This window comes from Lissotriton helveticus, chromosome 8 (assembly GCF_964261635.1).
Source record: "Lissotriton helveticus chromosome 8, aLisHel1.1, whole genome shotgun sequence".
Taxonomy (NCBI): Eukaryota; Metazoa; Chordata; class Amphibia; order Caudata; family Salamandridae; genus Lissotriton; species Lissotriton helveticus.
The window spans coordinates 1299552747-1299577428 of NC_136069.1; the positions used below are offsets into that span (position 1 = coordinate 1299552747).

Genomic DNA, 24682 nt, shown 5'->3' on the forward strand with positions numbered 1-24682 from the left:
TATCACTAATGACATGCAAAGTGGGCATGCCAAGATGTTAGCGACTGGAAACAGTCGCTAACATCGCTATCTCCTATTATCAACTTTTGGAAATATTCGAGATAAGCGCGAATATCTCCAAAAAGTAACAGCTGCCCTGAGCAGTTCTTAGCCATGTTATCCAATGGGAGGTGGATAACATGGCTAAGAGCATTAGCTCGGTAATGCATGAATATCGCGGAGTTTTCAGCGACATTAATGCATTGCGCTCGTTTTTTATCGTATTTGCGATAAACCTTGATAATAGCAAGGTTTATCTGCGATAATTTCTGACGGTAAAAAAATCGTTGCTAAGCATCGTTAGGGATAAATATCGCTTAACCTTGGTAATATGCCCCAACGTCTGTTAACGTTCGATTCGAAGGAAATCAGGAATTGTTGAAAAACATTGTGTGCGCCATCTTGTCTTTTTTCAAATGCCACACTTTTGTCGTGCACGGCAGCCATTTTAGATGCCTTGACCAGATCCACTCTGTGAACGCTGTCGATCCTTAGCATGGCTCCCCACCCTCGCAAGCATCTCCCCCAGGCAGTGGTCACCCCCGCTCTCTGTTTTATGCATGGGTAATAAACCTCCCCCCATCTGCGCTGTTCTTCCCTGAGAATCACACCCTGTGCCCGCCCGACACCTCCCTTTCGCCCTATTCACTACCGCACCCTCTGACACTCCTTTTCCTCTGTGTCCGATTGTCCAGGCCGGTCCTAGGCTATCAGCTAGCCCTGCAGATGTAGTTTATGGCCACAGCTGTAAAGAATCACCCGTCTTCAAAGGAGTTATAGTAGATCAAGGCCCACACTCGATGAGATCCGTCACAGCAGAAGCGTTGCTATTATCTGAAAACCATTCTGTATTGTGATTGGGGAGGGGACCGAGCGTGAAGCGGAAGATTCCAGGGATGACTCTTTGTACATGAAAGTTTTTACAATTATGTGTCACATTAAAAATATATAGCACTCCGACAAAGTAGTAAGATTATAAAACTTTAATAATTTATAAATATATACAAGAAAACAAAAATAGTAATAACATATAAACATTTTTAGAGAAAAACAACGAAGTAGCGGTCGGCTGTGCGAATAGTCCCAACGCAGCACAACGTCCAGATTTCCGGCGTGGGGCGTCGCGGGGGGTGGGTGATCAGTAGCAAACTGTTGTGCGAATAGTTCCAAGGCAGCAGAACGCGCCGAAATCTAGATGACACAAAAGTGATGTCTAGTAAGTTGCCACCCAGCAAATAACGGCGTGGGGCGTCGCGGGGGGTGGGTCATCAGTAGCAAACTGTTGTGCGAATAGTTCCAAGGCAGCAGAACGATGGCACCAAGGTGATGTCCAGTAAGTTGCCGCACTGGTTTTGGTATCCTACAATGCTGCTCCGAATAACGGCGTGGGGCGCCCCGGGGGAGGCGGCGTGAACGGGCCTCTCCAGGTGGAGTCTCGTCTGTTGTAGTGGGGCGCCCCTTTACCGTTTCAGTTGCCATTCCGTCCGCTTTTGGTCCACTGTGTCAAAATCCGCCATTCAGCTGAGTTGCGCCCACTCTTGCGGTGCAGCGATAGGCGGCTGTCACAGGACTCTCAAAATGGCGGCAGGCTGTTTCCTTTTTGGGCCTGGTCCACTGAAATGGCCCTGGGACACCTTGGAAATCGGACGCTTGTCTGCTAGGTCTTGGACCCCATTCTCGAAAGCGTCCCCTCCGCCTTGAGAATTCATCAAAAGTTTTGGGGGCCCCGACTCCTGCAGGCTTCTGGTGGGGAGCGGCTGCCATGATTGCTCGCGGAATGACCACGACGGACCTACGAGATGGTGGTGCTCTCATGGTGACGCCAGCTTCAGTCTGAAACATCCAGAAACAAGGTGGGGCTTTCATCGTTTGGGGGAAAAAAAAAGTTTTCATCCAATGAAAAGTGTTGTTTTTAGGTCATATGATCAAGCCTTCCATCATTAGGAAACCAAAAGTAAAATGAACCAATGAAAAGTTTTATAAACAAGTCACATGACCTGTTATGCGGCATAGGGTATAAAATGCGGAGAAAATACGTTGGCACGTGAGGCGGCGTCAGTAGCGGACCGATGTGCGAATAGGCCGAAGGCAATACAACGCGCCAAGATCCGGATGGCATCGAGGTGGTGTCATAGTTGAGAGTTCTGAGCAGCGGTTGTAACACTGTCTGAAGCTTATTTGCAGCTGCTGCAGCTTCACTACGCGCCAAGATCCGGATGGCACCGAGGTGGTGTGTAGGAAGTTGCCGCACTGGTGTGGCCATCCTACAATGCTGAAAGTCGGCGTGGGGCGCCCCGTTGGCCTGTGAGTTTGCGTCAGTAGCGGACCGATGTGCGAATAGGCCGAAGGCAGCACAACGCGCCAAGATCCGGATGGCACCGAGGTGGTGTCTAGTAAGTTGTCGCACTTCTGTGGCCATCCTACAATGTTGAAAGTCGGCGTGGGGCGCCCCGTTGGCCTGTGAGATGGTGTCAGTAGCGGACTGATGTGTGAATGGGGCCAAAGGCAGCGCAACAATATTTTCTACTATATTTCCGGTGTAGAAGAGACCACAAGGCGCTGAGATGCCAAGATCCGGATGGCACCGAGGTGGTGTCTTGCAAGTTGTGGTACTGGTGTGGCCATCCTACAATGCTGAAAGTCGGCGTGGGGCGCCCCGTTGGCCTGTGAGATGGCGTCAGTAGCGGACCGATGTGCGAATAGGCCGAAGGCAGCACAACAATATTTTCTGACTGACACCACAAGGCGCTGAGATGCCAAGATCCGGATGGCACCGAGGTGATGTCTAAGTTGCGGACTGATGTGCGAATGGGGCCAAAGGCAGCGTAACAATATTTTTTGTATGGAAGATACCACTAGGCGTTGAGATGCCAAGATTCGGATGGCACTGAGGTGATGTCTAGCAAGTTGGTGTGGTCATCCTACAATGCTGAAACTCGGCGTGGGTCACCCCATTAGCCTGTGAGATGGCGTCAGTAGCGGACCGATGTGCGAATAGGCCGAAGGCAGCACAACGCGCCAAGATCCGGATGTCACCGTGGTGGTTTCATAGTTGAGAGGCACTTCATCTGCAGTGGGGCGCCGAGATCCGGATGGCACCGAGGTGATGTCTAGCAAGTTGCTGTACTGGTGTGGTCATCCTACAATGCTGAAACTCGGCGTGGGTCGCCCCATTAGCCTGTGAGATGGCGTCAGTAGCGGACCGATGTGCGAATAGGCCGAAGGCAGCACAACGCGCCAAGATCCGGATGTCACCGTGGTGGTTTCATAGTTGAGAGGCACTTCATCTGCAGTGGGGCGCCGAGATCCGGATGGCACCGAGGTGATGTCTAGCAAGTTGCTGTACTGGTGTGGTCATCCTACAATGCTGAAACTCGGCGTGGGTCGCCCCATTAGCCTGTGAGATGGCGTCAGTAGCGGACCGATGTGCGAATAGGCCGAAGGCAGCACAACGCGCCAAGATCCGGATGTCACCGTGGTGGTTTCATAGTTGAGAGGCACTTCATCTGCAGTGGGGCGCCGAGATCCGGATGGCACCGAGGTGATGTCTAGCAAGTTGCTGTACTTGTGTGGTCATCCTACAATGCTGAAACTCGGCGTGGGTCGCCCCATTAGCCTGTGAGATAGCAGTTCTTTGGATTTGGGCCTGGCTCGTCTGCTGTAGTGGGGCGCCCCTTTACCGTTTCAGTTGCCATTCAGCTGAGTTTCGGCTGCTCTTGATGCTACAGCGACAGGCGGCTGCAACAGGACTCTCAAAATGGCGGCCTGTTCTTTGGATTTGGGCCTGGTCCACTAAAATGGCCCTGGGACACCTTAGAACTCGGACGCTCGATTTTTTTTTCCTTTCCTGTACATGCAAAAAAAGGTAAATGCCCGGTACGTTACACGCTTCATCTGCCACGATGAACTCTCTAGAGGAACCGAAAAAAAATATAGTTGTGGTAACTATACCATGCATTGTCATATGGAGAGGTGGCACCAATTAATTATAGTGCTGCATAAAAGAGAGATTTGGAGGAGAACCCCTGACCTGCTAGTACATTCATCAAAGAAGTGGCACTGAGAGCTTCAGAGGCAAGGGAAACGGTCCCAAATATTTAGAAGAACTTTGGGAAGATTAAAATGACATGTTTAGATTGTGGCAAATTTATTTCATGTGGACATCTGAGTGTTACTCTAATAAATACAGCATATGAACATCATCATAGTCGATGGTTGGTAGAGACATTTTGACTATATCCTGGACCTGCCCGTCCTCGCCCAAAATGGCGCCAGAATAAATGGGACTCGTAACTCCTTGTTGTGTACTGGTTGCAGAACCTTGAAATCACGAGATACGTATGCAGTTTTGAAGCACATGGCGGGCGGGGACGAGAATTGATTGAATATTTCGACATCCCTATTGATATTAAGTTCTGATGTGTTATTGATTACTGTACTGTTGAAAGTTCGAATTAACGTCACCCATGGTACTTGCCCGCAAATGTATATCTAGATAATTTTATTGTAACTGGCCCTGTCGTATTTTAATTATAAAATGTACGTCCACCGATTCCGTAACTGTTAGACACCTTAGTTCTTGCAACCTAATGGCCCGCCCGTTACGTTCCTCTACAGTGTAAATGTCTATTTATCATATACGATTACAGTTTGCTCCGTGGCCGGCCCACGTGGTTATAGGCTCGTATTTGTATAATGAAATTTTCACAATAAAGGTTTTTAAAAGAAAACATGGTAGTAGTATATACATTGGTAAAGTTTTTAATAATAGTCACTGTTTTAGAATCATTAAAAGGCAAGTGAAATAAAGCAGACCAATTACATGAAGGGTAAAAGGTATAATACGAAGGAACGCAGTAAAGATAAATGGTCAAGGGCTGTTGTGTTTTCTATTCCTGCAACATAAAGTGATCGATAAGAATCTCATATTCAGGCGTATCGGCGACTAAGACAGCAGGTCGACCCTCTTTTGCTCAACGGCTCCGTCATGGGACGAAGAAACGCTCTTTTTCTCGAAAAAAGAATATATTTTACTTGCAGGACAGTTGTAAAATTTCCGGGAAAGTACATTAGCCTGGAACATTATAACATATATTTAAGAAAAAATAATGTTCGGAAGTAATGAAAAGCGTAATTTTTAGGTCATATGACCAAGCCTTTCATCATTACAATAAGAAAAGTAAAATGAACCAATGAAAAGTTTTATTAACAAGTCACATGACTTGTTATGCTTACGTTACGCGCTGCGCGCCCCGGATGACTTCCGGATGCGCTAACGCGGCGCGTCATATGACGCATTACGCGACAACGCAGGTACAGAATATAGTCAAAATGTCTCCACCAACCAGCGGTCGGAACACAACCCCTTTCAGCAGGCTAAATAGTTCTGTTAAATGACAACAGAAGGGACAGGCAACAAGAACCATCAGTCAAAGAGGGGAGGGCTAGTTCTTCTCTACCGGGTTACATTGGGGCGCTACCGGAACTGATCGAATTGGTAGTCTACAGTGTTTCTGGATGTTTCAGACTGAAGCTGGGGTTAGCATGAGAGCAGCACCATTTCGTAGCTCCGTCGTGGTCATTCCGCAACCAATCATGGCAGCCGTTCTTTATCGTTATTTTGGGCGGGGTGGGTGGCGGAGCAGAGCTGTTTTGCAGCCATCATTGTGTGGAGTTCAGTTCATCTCACTAGTTTTGTATTTGTCATGAGGGGTTGTTCCTAATGTTTCTATTTTAGCGAGGTCAAAAAGAGATCCCATTAGTGGCCTACTGATTTTGCTCGATTCCTTTTCTTTTTTTTTACACGATTTTTCGTTATCTGCAAAGACTAAACAGAGTATTGCGACTCTGTGTTTGTTTGTAAATAGAGAATGAACCAAAGAGAACTAATTCTAAAACAGTAAATACTTGGATAACAATGAATCAAATGGAGAGAGAAGCAGGCACGACGGATTACAATGGGGGCAAAGACCTGCGTTAACTACCTTTCACTATCTGCAAAGAGAGAGTACTCCTAATAGAAATGAGGGGGGGGGGCACCATTCAAAGCAGATCAGTGTGCATAAACACGAAAATGTTTTCACTTACCACGTACTTGACATTCGACAGCTTATGATATTTGCTATTAAAAAACCATTGAAATTCACTGAAAAAACCATAGGTTATAGACCATATATAGTTAGGAATTAGCATTTACAAAACCTTGAAAATTCACTGAAAAAACCATAGGTTATAGACCATATATAGTTAGGAATTAGCATTTAAAAAACCTTATTTTACTCACACAAAACCATTGAAATTCCATATATAGTTAGTTGCACTAACTATATATCGCGCACCTGCAATCCACTGCTGATGATGTCACATATTACATCATTCATGACATGGTCAGTGACATCACTGATGACATCACTGATGACATCTCAAATGACATCACTGATGACATCACTGATGACAACATCCAGTGACTGTATGTTTCTGTAAAGTTAAAATGTGTCTTACATATTGAAGAATGAGTGGAAGTATAAGTGTCTGGACAAAGGATTTAGTAGGTGCATGACTGAATGCATGAGTGAGTGATTAAATGTGTCTCACTGAGTGCATGGGTTAGTGACTAAAGTGTCTTAATTTGTGCATCATTATGTCTGTTGTTCTGTAAACTGCTGCATGTTTTGATCAGTAGCTATATGATTAACTATATGGGTTACTGATTGATTGTCCAAGTATTTGTATGGGAGACTGAGTGTGTGTGTGGCTGGCTGGGAGGTGTGTGACTCTGTGCAGATCAATGTGTACTTGTATCAATGATTGTATAACAAGGTAAGTATGTGTTAGTATATGTTTGAAAATGTAAGGTGCTCTATGTTTAACTGTATAGACAAGAAAATGGAAGTGTCATTGATTCTTTACAGGACTGACTAGGTGTGTGAGTAACTCCATGGATGAGTGGCAGACTGTGAGTGTCTGTATAGGTGTATGAGTGCATATGATAGTGTTGTAAAGATGAGTGATTGTATGTATGAATGATAGTATGGGTGAATGAGTGAAGGTGTGTGTAGACGTAGGAATCAGTGAGTGCGTATGTAGTAACTAGTATTGGTGTGTCAATGGTTTCAAAAATTATATTCTGTATTTAACACTGGGTGAAACAGAGGTTATATTAAAATGTGAGGAGATGCATTGTATTGTCACATGAATGATATCATCAGTGATGTGGTCATTGATGTCAAATGAGATGTCATCAGTGATGTCATCAGTGATGTCATTTGAGATGTCATCAGTGATGTCATCAGTGATGTCACTGACCATGTCATGAATGATGTAATATGTGACATCATCAGCAGTGGATTGCAGGTGCGCGATATATAGTTAGTGCAACTAACTATATATGGAATTTCAATGGTTTTGTGTGAGTAAAATAAGGTTTTTTAAATGCTAATTCCTAACTATATATGGTCTATAACCTATGGTTTTTTCAGTGAATTTTCAAGGTTTTGTAAATGCTAATTCCTAACTATATATGGTCTATAACCTATGGTTTTTTCAGTGAATATATATATATATATATATATATATATATATATATATATATATATATATCCAAACAACAGTTTGCCCGATATGAGGAGGCCCACTCTGAAAGCCAGATGTCTCTTAAAGTCGAGATTGCAGCCCCTTCAAAATGCCGCTTTTCTTCTTGCTTTGGCTCTACGCGTTTCGGAAACCATTCCTTGATCACAAGCCATGCGCTGAATAAGGCAAACAGTGACTGGTGTAAGAGACCTGCTTTTATTACATCATTCAAGCCCAAGTGGGCGTGGTTATGCTGCCCTGGTGGGTGCTGGTACTTGCAGTCCTTACTTACATTGAAAGCCCCAGTGGGTGTCACCGTGTGCCTTATCACAGCAATAAGTTCCTCAGTGGGTAAAAAGGGCTTCATAAAGTGCGCTGCCAGTTCGAATCTCGCACTTTTAGACAAGCTAACAGTCCTGCATTGCGTGCCCGAACTTTCAGACATCCCAGGGCCGCACACGAGCGGCGGTTCCTCCTCGCGACCCAGGCATGGCCGCAAAAACATCCAAACAACAGTTTGCCCGATATGAGGAGGCCCACTCTGAAAGCCAGATGTCTCTTAAAGTCGAGATTGCAGCCCCTTCAAAATGCCGCTTTTCTTCTTGCTTTGGCTCTACGCGTTTCGGAAACCATTCCTTGATCACAAGCCATGCGCTGAATAAGGCAAACAGTGACTGGTGTAAGAGACCTGCTTTTATTACATCATTCAAGCCCAAGTGGGCGTGGTTATGCTGCCCTGGTGGGTGCTGGTACTTGCAGTCCTTATTTACATTGAAAGCCCATATATATATATAGACACACACTACTAATAAATGGCAAATTAGTTGAAAATCTGCATTAAAACACTACCTGGATATAAGAGAGAGAAAGAGAGAGAGAGAGAGAGAGAGAGAGAGAAAGAGAAAGAGAGAGAGAGAGAGAGAGAGAGAGAGAGAGAGAGAGAGAGAGAGAGAGAGAGAGAGAGAGAGAGAGAGAGAATGTGTGCGTGTTTGTTTGGAGCAGGCAAAAAATAGTGCACGGGTTGGATGCTGAACTTCTTATCTGTTGCCTGGACCATTGAGGGTCTTGGAGACAGAGTCAGAGTCAGCTTTAGGGGGGTGCGACTGGTGCCACCTTTCCGGGCACAGAGCTTGAGTGTGGGCATTGTGTTTTGAAATATCTTAGTGAGTTCATTTTCAGTCAAAAATAAAAATGTCAAGATAACCTTGGTGAATAATGTTCCTGCTGGACAGAGATTGGTGTTTTGTCTACTGGAAGTTTTGACTCATCATAACATAGGGCAGATGGTTAGAATGTGTATTATGCAAACTACAGAACTGTATTTTATGTGGTTAGCTCTGTGGGTTCCTGCTTTTGTCACAGACATCCTTTTGATACTTGCACCTCATAAGTTACAATCATAATATAGCACAGTGAGCTGTGAACTGTCATCAAAGAGCTATAGGTTAGAATATTAGGTTATTTTCCCATAGTCTTTCAGTATCTTAATGTTGCTAAAAAGGGTTAGCTTGGGTCTATATACATTTTTATAAGTAAAGCCAACCCCAACCACTATGTTACGTATTAATATCTGAGTTTTTGTTTCTCTAGACCAGAGGTCCCCAAACCTTGTTGCACTGAGCCCCCATAAGTTAAATATTTGAAGACTAGCCCCCCTGAAAACTTTATGGCAAGGACTGGAAGAGCTTGAGGGGCAGGGTTGAGTGCAGGGGGTTTGGGCTAGTGAGACCATTTCAGGGGTACCTTTTCTGTTGCTCATCATAATCCACAGTAATTTGAGACATATAAAAGAGTAAATGTTTGAAACAAAAACAGAAATTGACCAACAAATGCGGCTCCCCAAAATTGGGGAGTTGTGATACCCTCGCCCTCCAGTCTTGACACAGGCTCTCTATCTCTTTCAGAAAATGAATAGGTCCCACGTGTTTTCTCCTCTGCAGCAAGGGTTCCCTCTGCTCTAATGGCAGCAAGGAATAGGAGCCCTTATGCCTCTTTTGTAAAAACACCCATGCACTACCCATGGAACATCGTGCCCTTGATGCATAGTAATGCTAGGCAGCATGTAGCAAAACTTAGCGTTATTTTGGGAAACTATCCAATGCAAAAAAAAAATTCTTTTTATGCTGATAATTGACCCTGCCACCACACTGACTGACCTCTGCCCCATGGCACTTACATTCACCATTCTCCTGCTTTTGTATGCCCTTTGGCAGCATGTTAACCTGTTCACTGCGTGCGTCAGCCAGCGGTCGTGGCGAGCACTACCTTCGTAGCACTGCGCATGTCCGTTGGCCGACGCGGTCCCGCCCGCACACGGAAACGCCCGCACTGGTTATTGAAGAAAGCCTGGAAACTGAACAAACAAACAAGTTCATGCTTCTAGGTCATCTTCATTTACAAGATTTACAAGTCTATACTGAGACATTTGCACCCCCCTTGGAATGCAGCCACAGACCCCTAGAGGGGTGAGCCCCACAGTTTGAAGACCTCTGCTCTAGACCAAGCACTCCTAATATATACTGCCTACCAGTATGGATGGCATGTGACTCCTACACTTTGTTATCCTCATTGTCTTTTGTAACACTTCCTATGGGCAGCTTTACACATGTATGACTCATTGCTTCTGCTTCATGTGTGTGTGTTGTAAATTGTTCTGACACCCCATTCTAATATGAGTATCGCTAAAAAATACATTAAATACCTGTGATGGAGGGGCTATGGAGTGCTGAGGGGCATGCTTGGAGGGTGTTAGCGAGGGACTCTGTGGAGAAGAAGGTCATGGAGAGGCGCCAACAAAGATTGTTGCACCGGGCACCACCAGCGCTAAAGCCAGTTCTGCTAGGGGGCAGATGGAGCTCTATGACCCAACAATATGTAAATCAGACTTGGGACAGGGCCTATGATTTGTAATGCAGTCCGAGTAATTGCCAGTGGCTGAGATTATTTCCAGGCTTCTACCATTACCTTTTTTTTATTTTTGTCAGGCTTTTATTCCAATCACAAGAAGCCTCTTCTCTAAGTATTCTTCCCATGTTTGAGAGAGACAACCTCCCCACTTCCGAATTCTATATACCATAATTCTAGTTTGTCTCCATTATGTTACACGCACATATGTTGTGCTCTGAAGGCTTTTGTATTTCTCATTTGGTCCCGAGCTGCCCTAGTTACTTTTTGGGGGTGCTGTATGAATTTTAATGAAATGAGACCTTCTACCCTTAACACACCACCTCCAGCAGCACTTTCTCTGGAAAGTAACTATGAGATAACTTTAAATCTGATACCCCTAATACCCTTTTAAAGGCTGTATCTAAAGTAAATAGTGCCTCCTTGATTTGACTGCTGTTCATCATACCTGTCCCTTAGCCTCCAAATCACAGGTTCTAACCCCAATCCAGAAACTGAATGGGTGTATGTGCCTTCTCAATGTCCTTTTCATCAATGAGGTTTGGACCAATGATGCCTTGGGCACCTGTTCTAGCTCTGGCCACTCTAGTAAATGATAGTTTCCTCCATCATTCTGCTGCTTCCTCATGCCCATTGGCATATGTGGACTTTGCAGTGGAACCTTTGCCTGCAAAAGGTTCAGCACTGGGGGTGCCTCTTAGGCACTAACCGCCAAAATGGCTCTGGACCTCCATTGATGGAGGAAGTATTCAAACCTGATGACTTGTGGTAGGCCTTTCTTCCTATCCCATCCAGACCAAAGGATGGAGATGGGTGCGTCTGCTCTGGGATGGGGGGTCCACCTGAACGAGGTGGAGATTAGGGCCCTATGGGCTTCTCTGGGGCAGAAGAACCACATCAATCTTCTGGAGATGTGTGCCATCCAGCTCGTTCCCAAAACTTTCTGTCATCCATGAAGGGCAGTCCTGCGCAATTTCTGATAAACAACACAACCTTTTATGTTGTACTACAACAAACAGGTCAGTGTGGTGTCATGTGAGCTGTGCTAAGAAGCAATGTGGTGCTACCTGTCCCTTCAGGGAAATTCAGTCATCCATCTGGCGGGTTCCCTGAATGGCATGGTAGATGAGTTCAGCAGGCTCTATTTAGCTGAACATGAGTAGTCTGCCATTGCAGGTGATTTAAGGTATTTTTACCCAGTGGAGTGTGCCTTTGATAGAACTTTTTATCACCTCCAAAATCAATCATTGTTAAGTTGTTTGCTCTTTAGAGTTTGTGCTTAGGTTTGCCTGGGATATGTATTTTGCCTATCGTGAGACTGCGGTCTCCTCTGCAGGTTCCCACCACTGATGTTGCTTCTCTCGTTTTATGAGAAGGTCAGGAGGAAACAGGCTCATCTCATCATGATAAAACTGGATTGGATAAGAGTGTCTAGTACTCCAATCAACTGAGTATGACTGTCCGCCCCACACTCTGCCTACCTCTTTAGTATGACCTACCCTCCGAACAACTGGGCAGAGTCCCACACCCAAACATCTGCAAAATACACCCTCATATGTGGAGACTGAGCAGAACCAGCTGAGTGGATTGAGCCTGCCTGAAGAAGTAGTGGATGTCTTCATGTTTGCTAGCCTCCCAAAACTGCTCTGGGTGTTGGGCAAAATATGTGGCCTGGTGTGATGACCAATGCTATAAATGGGCTAGTACTTACTGGTACTGAGTACCAGAACTTTATAATTTTCTCCTTTTGAGTACCGGATCTTTTCCTCTGTTGAGGACAGTACCGGTACTCATACAGACAACAGGGCTGCTTCAGTGGTATGTTCAGCAATGCAGGTACTGCTACGACTGTTATTGCTGAGGCTGACAGAGTGAAGCATTTATATTCACCGTCCTGACAGCTGAGCACCAGTGCAGCCCTATGGACTTCAGTGGTGCGCATATTATAACCCTCCTCCTTGCAGATACCCTATCAATCTTGTCATTAGTGGTACCAAAATGCCAACCAATTTGCATTTCTTGCAGCCAGTAAAGATGCGGGAAGCACAGATGCTCAAGGAAAAGCAATACGCACCTATCCATTATTAACTCAGCAGTGTAGGTGCATTTAGCATTTTCTACTGACATGCCCCTACTAACTTTTCAGCGACACAGCCTATAGAGCTAGACTTGTCGGAGAGCCAAGCTTGACTCTGGTATGTCTGACTTGGCCTGTTTAGTAAGCTGAGTAAAGCCTACTACCTCATGGTGCAACTCTCTGAAACGGGTTTCACACCAGAGAACGAGAGACAATCAAATCAGTTGCACTCTCCCAGCTACAATAGTTACACACAATAGCCACTTATAATTTTAAAGGATAGGGTCGCACTCTATTTAAGGATATTTGTTCACAACCTCTGCGATATCCAAAGATATTGGATTAGATGCCGCACTGCCTTATCGTGTCTTGCTTCATCATTGGCGCCTGACCACAACCTGGTAAGATAATACCACCAGGGCTGACTCAACCACAGATAAAATGGGAGCTCTTAGATAAAGTCAAACTGGGCACGCTGGGATCCAGAAGAGTGATTTGTTAAAAATACCTCCAGGTATACCCAAAGATTTTTCTTTATTTTTAGGGTACCTGGAGTATGGATAAAATCAAAAGTAGTGTGGGGTTTTATTGAATATAATCATTCAATTGGACCCCCTGTGCCAACATGTTTTGATCCACTCCAAGAGCCCAATCGGGACTGGGGCATTCGTTAGGACTTTATTATGTGTATCCCTGCTCATATATGCACCCGATCCATGCACACTTGTGAGGCCTAGTGCTCTCACCTTTCTCAATCTTCTGTCCAGAGAGGTTTCCCTCTGATTTCAGATTCCAAGTGTCATGCGGTTAATGCCAGTAATGCGTCTTTTAGTCACACTTTCGTCAAAGATCGCACACAGTGGAAGTACCTAGTGTCCCCTCGCAGACCGCCTGCCCCACTGGTGAGGATGGAAACATTGATTTATTGCAGGCTAAACTTTCTGTTTCTTTTTGTACCGTCTTAGATTTGGCAAAGCGTGGCTGTAGGCACATTAACGGTTATTTGTCCGAATTTGTAGCCTTTCCACATTTGCTAGATCATCTCTCCTTTTTGAGTCATCAGTTGTGATGCGTTTTTGAAAGGGCTTACATATATGTTTCCTTCTGCATTTTTTTAGGCTGCAGTGAGACCATAATTTGGTTCTTACCTTCTTAGTGTACACTCCTTTCAAACCTATGCACAGCTGTTCTTTCAGGTCCATAACCTCTAAAACTCACCCTCACTGCAATTACTTCTGCACACTGTGTCAATGAACTCCAAGCGATGTCATTGCATTCACTATATAGCTCCTTCTTTCATGACAACCAGGTACTTTGGATTCCGGCATCATTTCTGCCAAATGTAATCTAACTTTACATGTGGAGCAGTCCATCATGCTTAAATGTTTAAATGTGTCTTCTCTCAGCTTGTCCCTCTAATGAGGAGAGCCATCACTGGTTGAACTCCATAAGAACCTTTATTTTTATATTGATCGAACTAAGGAGCATCAAGTGGATGTCCAACTTTCTGTGTGGGTTTTCTTTTGCAAAGGGCAGCTCTGAAGTCGATCTTATCCAGGTGGGTTATCCTTTGCATATGTGCTATGCATTGACCAAGAAGGAGGCTGCTGACCATTTTCAGACTTATTCTTCCAGGACTAAGACTGCCTTTACAGCCTTGGCTAGCAGTGTCCCACTGCGGGTCATCTGCCATGCACCTACAGGGGCTTCCATCCACATCTTCCCCAGGCATTACTGCCTCGGAACTCGGGGGCATATTACCAACAAGTAGCGATATTTATCGCTAAATAGGCTTAGCGACGATTTTTTTATCGCTGCCTATCGCTGGATATGTTAGCGGAGAAAACATGCTATTAGCAACGTTTTTCTCCATTGTGCTAAAATATCCAGCGATAGCGGCGAAATGCGTGAATATCGCTGAGAATACAGCGATATTCACGCATTAGCGACGAAATGCTCTTAGCCATGTTATCCACCTCCCATTGGATAACATTGCTAAGAACTGGTCTGAGCAGTCGTTGGTTTTTGGCGATAGCAGGAATATTTCCATCGCTACGCCTGCCTTGCTAATAGGCGATAGCAACGTTAGCGACTGCTTTCAGTCGCTAACAGGTTTGGTACGCCCACTTTGCATGCCATTAGCGATAAATATCACTGACATGCAAAGCGGGCCCCAAACCGCTCGCTATCGCCTAAAAGCTGTCTCTAACATCAGTTAGCGACAGCTTGCTAATAGAGCGATAGAATTATCGCTGCTTAGCGGGCGAAAACGGCTGCTAAACTGGCGATAATTGCCTATCGCCCCCCTTGATAATATGCCCCTCAGTTCTGCCTGGGATGGCTATTTTGATTGCTCAGTCCTCCAGAAATTGCTGGGGTCAATCTACTCTGAAAACCCTCAGCCGTTTGAGAACTATACTAAAGCTGACCAATGTGCACTTAGATGTATCCATTAGTAGAACAAGTTACTTACCTTCAGTAGTGCTCTTTCTAGTGGATACACTATCTAACCAAAGATTCCTCACTACCCCTCGTCCGCATTTTGCAGAGTGGTACTTATTACTTTCCAAGTTAAATGTTTCACTCTGTCATGGTTCTCAATCTGTTATGGATGCTCTACATCTAAAGGTGCAGAATGTTATTTTGCAAACTGACATCTGTGTACAGGGGTAGCACCTATATACTGCTCCTTGACATCACTTCAGGAGGGGAAATTAGGTCGCTGTGGAGTCTGATGGTGCCACCTACTGGCGAGCAGGAGCAATAACAAGCCAAAGTTCCAGATCCAATCACTGGGGACCTCAAATGGCAAGGAACGTGTGAGTGTGTGTGTGTGTTACTGTACCCAGCCGTTTTTGCAGACCTGACAAAAAATGAAGGATACCGTCATAGTTAAAAAGTACAGTGATTAAAGTACAGGCTTGGCTTGGTGTTATTTTGATACCTCCTTTTATTCAAAAGACTTGTAGAGCAATAATGAAGAATAGGATCAACCTAGTTGAGCTTTATAGTTTTGAAATGAGGAAAGATAAACAAATGTAGTCTATTTGCTAGCATTACAAATCAGTGACCTTGTTTCGAATTTCTGATTCCACATGACCAAAACTGATCCTTGTCAAGGCATGATTGCTTTTTACGATAAAAATGTTCTTATCTGTAAAACATTGGGAATCTTTGCTAACAAGCCGAACACTACTATCTTTGACTGTGTATTAAAGATTCTGTTTACCTATACAATATTTGTGTTTCCCTGAGTAGCATTCTGCTATGGAACACATGAATTACAAAAAAGTACCATTAGATTGTATGACAGTAAGCCTGGGCGGAGTTTGTGGAGTTCCTCGAAGTGCAAAAAAACCTCTGCTGAGCTACGCGGAGCTTCACAAGTGGCAGAGTGCATTAGATAAATGCAGTTTGCTGTGATTTTCAGTGCCGGGTGTTTGTGTGCACTGTGCAATCATCGCGAACAGCACAGCGCAAGCACGTTGATGATCGTTAACGAGGAATAATATCGCCAGAAAGTGTATTTTCCTTGCTCACCAACTTCATGTTGACATGCGCAAGTGAGGAAATAACTCCGCTCCACCACCTGGAGAGGAGTTTAATGGAACTCCACGAAAAACGCATACGCGGAGTGCGTTAAACCCCGCAAACTCCGCGAGCAGAGCGGATTTCACTACCCAGACTTATATGATAGTTCATAAATGTTCAAAGTCACATATATGTTATATTTCAAAAGCTTATGAACTGTAACCATAGCATTAATTTTTGTTTTTAGTCTAATGGCAGATATTCGAACTTGGAATGCTTCGATTTTTGCATCACACCTCATTTTGATTTATTCGGGTCTCACTTATGCATGCTAAAGCTGTTGGTACAAAACACTGCAGCAAAAATAATTTTTTTGATTTACATTGACAGGGTTTTGAACCAGATACCAGCATTACCAAAGCTGCAGAGCAGTTATCCAAAGAGGTATGTCACTAATGTGTTAAGGCTTGAACACCACCTATTTGAGCTTGCTTGAAAAGGAATGTTGTCCAATAAGTGATATTTATATTTTTGATATTTTTTTTAGTCTGGTACTCAGTTACTCCTGACAGACGACCCTATGGAAGCTGCACGTGGTGCCAATGTTTTAGTGACAGACACGTGGGTGAGCATGGGGCAAGAAGAGGAGAAACAAAAGCGGTTAAAAGCTTTTCGTGGCTACCAAATCACAATGAAGGTAAGAGGCCAACACTTGCATCATTTAATACCATTGACAGACTTATTTGAATGCATTAAAGTTGTTAGCATTTTGTGTGCATTGGGGTGAAAAATGGATTCATCATCATCATTATTGCTTCAATGAGCAGTACATCTGGATTTGCTAACATCTAATGGAGCACGGCCACATCCTGGTCCTATCTACAAGGTATTTTTCAGAGGCATTCCCATTCTGATATGTGTCATTTCTTAGCACATCCATCCTGGTCAGCATGATCCAGGGATTCAACCATGTGAGCCTTACACTGGTGTAATAACAACTCATACACAGTTCTAGCTATATGATCATTGTTGAGATGTCTAGTTAGCGTGACCCAGAACAATAAGTACTTACTGTCTCCCTGTCCTGTCAACGGGAGGGTGTTTACCGCTGGTGTCTGTGTCCTCAGGGCTGCGGGTCCTAATAGAAGGGATCTTATACTCCTTTTAGTACTTGCCTCTTAGGATAACGAGGCATAAAAATCTAAAGGCTGACTCAAGGACATGCTGTGAGCTAGAAATTCAGTAACCCTCAACCATGACACTCAGTACATCAATATCCAGCCAGTGCTTTTACTTTAAAAAAAACCCAACAATTTTAGTCCCGGGTCAAGTGCTCTCGTGATCAAGCGCCTTCAAATTGTTCAGAATGCTGCAGCCCGCATTATCCTAAAGATTCCCAAGCGCCAATCTGTTTCGTCATCTTTTGCAGGGTTTTATTGGCTGCCAGTCCTCAAGAGTAACATAGTTAAATATCTCTATATGTCCCACACAGGTATTTATAATAAAATCTCTCCTCTAATTCAGCGGCTGCTAACTCCCTATAACCCTAAATGATCATTATGCTCCGCAGATCAGAGACTCCTCACTCTACCGAAAAATAAAGTAATCCAGTTCTCCTACCTGGCACCAAGGCTCTGGAACTGTCTGTCTTTATCCATGAGGATGACCGAGGAAGAAACAAAATTTAGGAAACTACTCAAAACGTATCTTGTTGAATGAGCGGCTTGCTTGAACCTCTGTGACGTACTTGATTTTCAGCGCCGGGAGATCCGTTGGATAAGTATGCGCTTTACAAATCCCTAGCATAGGGTAGCATTCACATCCAATTAACTACTACAGATATTTAAAAATTATACAAAATTACACTGGGTAAAAATTATTAGGAATGCCTCCTTAGGTGCTTAATAGGAATTAGCATGGTGCATATCAACTTACCTAAGGATTTTTTAGAAGGGGTAACTATAACCCCACAAACGTCCTCTGTTTCAGTAATCTACCACTTTCTTTGTGACAAAAAACCCACCAAATAATCTTAAGAAATTATGCACCACTACAGGTCTACAGCCTCTTACTACAGGCTTTTCGTTAACATAAACACATTCAGACTTGAATCTGCTTTTGCACAAATGTACAATAAAGGCCCACAGGCTTTGACAGAACATTTGGACAAACAATACAGAGAGGAAGTCTTCCTTTAAATTAGGTCTCTCCCTAGAAGGGGCAAATCATAATCTAAGCAAATCCCAAAACGAATAACATAAAATAGTTTTTTTAACGAAGTCAAGCTGCAAAATAGCCAGACCTATATTTAATTAAAAAAAACTTCAGCTGGACATACAAACATCCAACGTATCCAGATCTAAGAATTACAACATAGAATGAATGAATGAATGAAGGATTTATAGAGCGCATGGCTGCCCTTGGGCTTCCCAGCACTGCACAACCAGATACTGAATTAGACAGTAAAACCTAAGGGTATTGCATGAACAGCCATGTTTTTATCTTTTTGATAGAGGGACTTGCTAAAACACTGGCCAGACTAAATTTCTGCAAGAGCTTGAGCGTGCCAGTCCACACTGTTTATTCTGTTTACATTTGCTTAGCGACCAAGGATTATTTCTTATACCAAAGCAGGACCTCTTGATAGGGCTGCCGAGGAGTGTTTTTAGCTGTGTTGAATGCCTTTCCTGCAGGTGTCCAGGACCAACTGGGTCATACAACATTTTTGCAACACAATTCTCTCTGTATGCCAGGATCCACTACGGTCAGGGAAGTAAGGGGTACCCAATGAGACCATGACATCCCTATCCTCCAGACGGCACTACAACCTCTCACTTGACCTTCCACAGATTGCAGCAGTGATTTAGTTATGGTACAGGATGACTCCTCCCAGCTGGGGGAACTTCTCCTTTCTATCAATTGTCAAATAATGTCTCTTTGCACTAGGGATTCTCTGGTACCTCCTGCTTCAAGGGCTATAACTCAAAAGTGTATGAGCATGCTTTGGGTCGTTCAAAGATGGCAGGTGTCCACAACCCAAGGCACCTGCTGAAGATGTGGAAAAGCCATACATAAACAGCAGATGAAAAATAATAAGATTGGGATGTCTTGGTCTCCAGTAGACTATTTTTGATGTCATATGGAACATTTTGGTTGGGAAGATGTTGTGAAGGATTTAAACTGGACAGCAAGTTAATGGAGGTATTGCAAAAACAACGGTCAAGAGCAGCCACTCCTGTGCTGGCCAGTGTTCAACTTCCCACCATAGAACCCTGCCACTCAACATTTGTGAGGAATCCTGTATTGCAAGGATTTCACTACATTGAAAGCACGAGACAAGCACAAGCCCCATCACATGCCCATAAAACATAAGCCATATTCAACACATTCCCTTTCATTCCACATGTCATTGCAGAGCAAAAGGTAAATGCATTGAAAAACAAAACAATTTTAAATAAGACAGAAATAAGTAACATCAAAAAAATTGCAAAGCAACAAAATAACCCTTCAAAGCGTACAAAAACTCAAGCCATGAGGTGGATGGTAGCATCACTATTCAATACATAAAATCTTTACAATATGCCGGGGGTATTCAATCCTTTTTACTTCTTCCCCTGGCACTTACCACCCTTGATTCGCCTAAATTAGAAGGTAAGTACCTTCCCTGAACCAGAAGGCAGAGCATCACCCATCCCCTTTTCTGCTAGGGAAAACTCTCCATCTTTCATCATCATGTAGGCACTACAATCCTCCATCGTTTCTTTATCACAAAATCCACCCTTCTGGTACAAAGTCACTCTATGTCTATTCCGCCACTCACCATTCTCCAAGACGTATACATGCTCCACTCAATAAGGGTTTTTAAACTTGGACAACCCTTTAATCACCCTTTCAGACTTGATCTTGACCCAATCACCTCTTTCCACTGCACTTTTGGCATTGATACCAGATGCCTTGGACTCATGTCTTTCCACACCTCCATTCATTACCCACTCTTTCATCCATTAGGGTACCATTTTGGAACTCGGAACCCTCCCTCTCATCAGTTCGAAAGGGAAATTGCCAGTGATCTCCTGCTTTGTAGTGTGGTACGCCCATACCGAATCTTCAACTGCTCTCCTGACATCATGTCCTGCACCACAGCCATTTGGATCACCCCCTTGACTATTCTGTTGGCTCTCTCAGCCATATCATTTCCTAGTGGTTTGTATAAGGATGTCATGTGATGTCTAATGCCCATGTTCAAGAGAAATTCCTTCATATCACTAGAAACCAGTTGCGCCCCATTATCAGTAATGAGGATGGATGGTACTGCCGCCTCCAAAAACATTTTCCTCAATACACAGATGGTCCCATCAGTGGCGATTGCTCACATGAAGATCACACTCGACCACCTCGTGAACACATCCACTGCCACCAAAGGAAACTTACACCCACTATTCACATCCGACATGGGACCAATAAAATGAATGCAAAGACTGTGCCAAGCTTCCCCAGGGTCCTGTACGTGTCCAGTAAAGGATTGCAAAACCACTTCAAGCCTCTTCTACCCTTCCTTGCATACACTGCACTTCACCACCCATGTGGCTACCTGATCATCCCGACCAGCTTTAAGGCACAGTTACATTTTGTCCCAGATGTACCTTGTGCACCATACTTGAGTCTGCTTCTCAACCCCACAGGAGTAACAAATCTGGCACCCGTCATTAGAACCACATCACCGCGCACGGTCCTTTCCTCAAGTATTTTAGCATAGAGGCGGACAGGTACTGGGACACAACTCTCCCTATTTCTACTAAAAAACAACAGCTGTATGACCTCTTTGAGTATTATTGTTATTTATTTTTACAGCACCATTCTTCCTGCGTAAATGCACCAGATCCCTCCAAAACCACATCTTGGACAGAAACTACAGGCTCTTTGCCAATCCACTCATAGTTTTGTGATCAACTTTTAGCCGAGACAAACAATCAGCTTGTGTGTTCCTCCAATCGTGTATGTGTTCTAGCACATAACGATATTCCTGAATCCTAGCAGCAAGTCTAGCCAATCTGGCTGAACACATGCCAGCTCCACCACGAAAAAGATTCTGGATTAGGGGTTTGCGATCTGTACGTAACGCAACCTCTGTGTCCCATAAATATGTTCTGTAATATTCTACACCACATGCAGTAGCCATAGCCTCTCTCTCTCTATTACAGAATATTTCTTCTCAGCATCTGTTAAACTTCTTGATGGAAATGCAACAGTTTTCTCACCACTGGAATGTTTTTGCGATAATATGGCACCCACACCTGTCGCACTAGCATCTACAGTAACAATAGATTAATGACCTATGTCAAAAGGTATGAGGATCCCTGCTTCACAAATCTCTTTCTTGATGAGATTGAAGCATTACTCTTCTTTTTGCTCCCACAAAAATGTTTGACCTTTCCTCAACATCAAACGTAATGATTCCATCTTATCCGATAGTTATTGTACAAATTTTGCATAACATTCTGTCAGGCCCATAAAAGACCTCAACCGCTCTTTATCCTATGGTCCCTCTGGATCAGGAAGAATGGGGCCTACCAAAGCCTAGAGCCAGGACTGCTCCTACCCCTCCATTTCATACTTCAGCGGATTAAATAAGCCCTTCCCAGCCTTTGCATCACTGTTTCTTCCTCTTGGTAACAGCAGCATCACTGCATCTCCGCCCTGACCTAGCAAGCGCCTGATCTAGGCAACAGAACTCACAGCAGCGTCTACATGATCCAGGATGGTAGACCATACTCTGTGCCTTCACTCTTCAGCCAGCAAGGTCATCAGACTCTTGCAGTGTGACTGTGCACAACATGGGTCCCCCGTGATGCCTTTTTCAGGTCACTACAGCAGGGCAGCAGGAACCACCGATCATTAGGAGAGAGAGAGCTAGAGAGTTGTACAATACAAGTCAGAATAGATGACCCACACATCAGGGCTCCTGACAGGGGCAACTATGTGCCGGGTTTGTCCTTTTTTTCCAAGGCTCTTGCTCAGCTCAATTTGCCTGCAAAAGGCTTATTAAGTGGAGAAGGTGAATTCTGCCAATAGTGGGACACCAACACAGTGTAATATAGGCTCATCATCTCCTACCTCTAACTGACACTACTAAGACCCACCCCACTGCAAAAAATCCAAGATGTTAAATCTTCCAAAAAACAGATAGTATCAGCTTCCTGTGCTTTTTTTCACCAATAGATGCCTACCCTTTTCCTCTCTAAATTTCAGCAACAAAAAACTGGGATATTTTCATGGGCGGCATCCACTTGCTTCTATGAGGATAACCTATGTACAAGCCTTGGTACTACAGACATCCATCCAGCATAAACTTGCAGAAACACTCAACAACTCTGCATCAGCTCAGGGCTGGGAACCAAAGCACAGCAAGAGAGCCAACCATTGGAAGAAGAGTTTGGGTGTGTTGAGGGTTTCCCACCAGGGTATTTTTGAAAAAATAACAACTGGATAAAGGGTGCCTTTTTACAGTACATTTTTCATTATGTCCTGAAAATGGCATAACATTTACGCATAGCAGATGATGGACATATAATACACTATTTATACAATTACACCTAGCCTTGGTAAGAACAACAAGTAGTGTACAGATATTCTTATAAGAAATGGTAAGAAAGATGTCAAGTAGGAAAACAAGATTTTAAAAAGACTATGGGGCCGATTAGGATGGCGGTTTTTCCGCATCCTCCGGGCCGGCGGAAGTGTCCGCCGGCCTGGAGGATGCGGAAAAACCGCGGCGGAGACTCCAAAGACCCACCGCCAAATTAGGATGGCTGGTGGGTCTGGAATTCCATCTGCCGCTTTTCCGCCGCGGTCGGCTTCCGACCGCGGCGGAAAAGCTATAACATGGCAGGCGGTGTCTATGAGACACCGTCCGCCATATTATGATGTTGGTGTAAATATGCTTTTCCACGGCGGCTTTTCCGCCATGGAAAAGCATACGGACATTCACTTTGGGGGCCCGTTGCGGGCCCCCTGGGTGAATGGGGGGTGGGGGGTGCACATGGGGGGTACCTATGGTACCCCCCTGCATTTGCGTACACAAAGCAGCAGGCACCGTGCGGTGCCTGCCGCTTTGTGCATGTAAATGCAACACATGCATTTTTAACATTGCGGCGGGTGCAGCTTGAAGCTGCACCCGCCGCAATGTAAAAAATAGAGGATGTGACCGCCACCCTGGCGGTCACATCCTAATTGCCATGGAGGGACCGCCGCTGCCCATGCGGACGGTCCCTCCTACTCAGGGGTGGCGGACGGACGCAAGTCCGTCCACCATCCTAATCGGCCCCTTAATTTGTACTTAATACACATGACTTAACACAGAATGCTGTAAACAAAGTAATATAAACATTACGTATCCTCAACAACTTTATAAAGGTTTAGAGGAATAAAATGTGCTTTGTAGCTTGGAAAAATCAAATGATTTCAATGTCCTGACACATGTATACAGTGTTTAAATGAAGCACTTTTCTAACAGCGTACACATTAAAAAAAATCCAAATTGTGGGTACATTTACAGATTAAATAGGTACCACCCCTTGGAGCAGTATGCTTGTGAGGGCAAAATGATCAATGATCATCTGATTTCTTAGTCTCAACAAACCAACTTCTCTCCATGTACATTGAACCTGAATTCTACTAAATGCTTTCACGGTGTGCGCAAAATGCACTTGAGGTTTGAAAATGCCCTTCATTTTGGTACCTGGGAAGAGTAAACTGGTAGTAGTGTTAGAAAAAACTCAAACTAATGGCCCTATATGAAAAAGCATTTGTATGATCAGAAACAGCCTGATTCACAGAATCGGGTCGTTCGCACCCCAAAAATGCTTTTTCATATGTTCAATGCACAAATTGTGATTCTGTAACGTTACAGAATCGCAATTTGTGTTTAGCGATCTGTATTTTGAAAGGGCCTGTTTAGGGAGTCTCTTCCAAATACCGAGTTGCAGTAGTATGTATGAATGTTTTGCAACCCAATTCCAGTCACAAAATATTAATTTTTTACTGACACCTCAAAGGTGATGGTAACCATTCACAAATGTGAATGGGTCCATACAGGACCCTTTCCCCTTCGTGAATGTTGAAGCAAATATGTTTTTTTTTTTAATGCATCCTGTTGAAGGAAAACAGGCTGCATTTCCCTAAAAAACAGAATGCTTTATTGAAAAGCAGTCACAGACATGGTGCTCTGCTGACCCCAGTAGACCACCATGTCTGTGATTGCCGCAATCTCTAATGGGTCGCAAACTGCGATATACCTCATTGATATTAATTTGCAGGATTACAGCTGCCCCTGCAGAGCACATGTCGGGTTGGCCGGCTGGCTTGCTACGGCCAGCCGACATGGGCACTGTAGACCGAGCAATACCATGGCTGTGAAACAGCCGAGGGATTGCTGGCACAGGCCCCCGTAATCAAAATGAGCACTGGGTTAGCCTGCTCCCACCAATCCTGGAGCTGCTCTTATGCTGATGAGAGAAGCTCCAGGATTGGTTGGATTGGTGTTTCACTGGGCATTCTTGC

At 44.3% G+C, this 24682-nt stretch overlaps 1 protein-coding gene across 2 annotated transcripts in view; it reads left to right on the forward strand.

Moving 5' to 3' along the window:
• Nucleotides 1-24682, forward strand: part of OTC (ornithine transcarbamylase) — a 248363-nt gene that overhangs the window by 218269 nt on the left and 5412 nt on the right. For both annotated transcript variants that reach the window (XM_078658269.1, XM_078658268.1), the window contains exons 7-8: nucleotides 16514-16567; nucleotides 16671-16820. In XM_078658269.1, the coding sequence (XP_078514395.1) occupies nucleotides 16514-16567; nucleotides 16671-16820 (204 nt within the window). The remainder of the gene's footprint in view (nucleotides 1-16513; nucleotides 16568-16670; nucleotides 16821-24682) is intronic.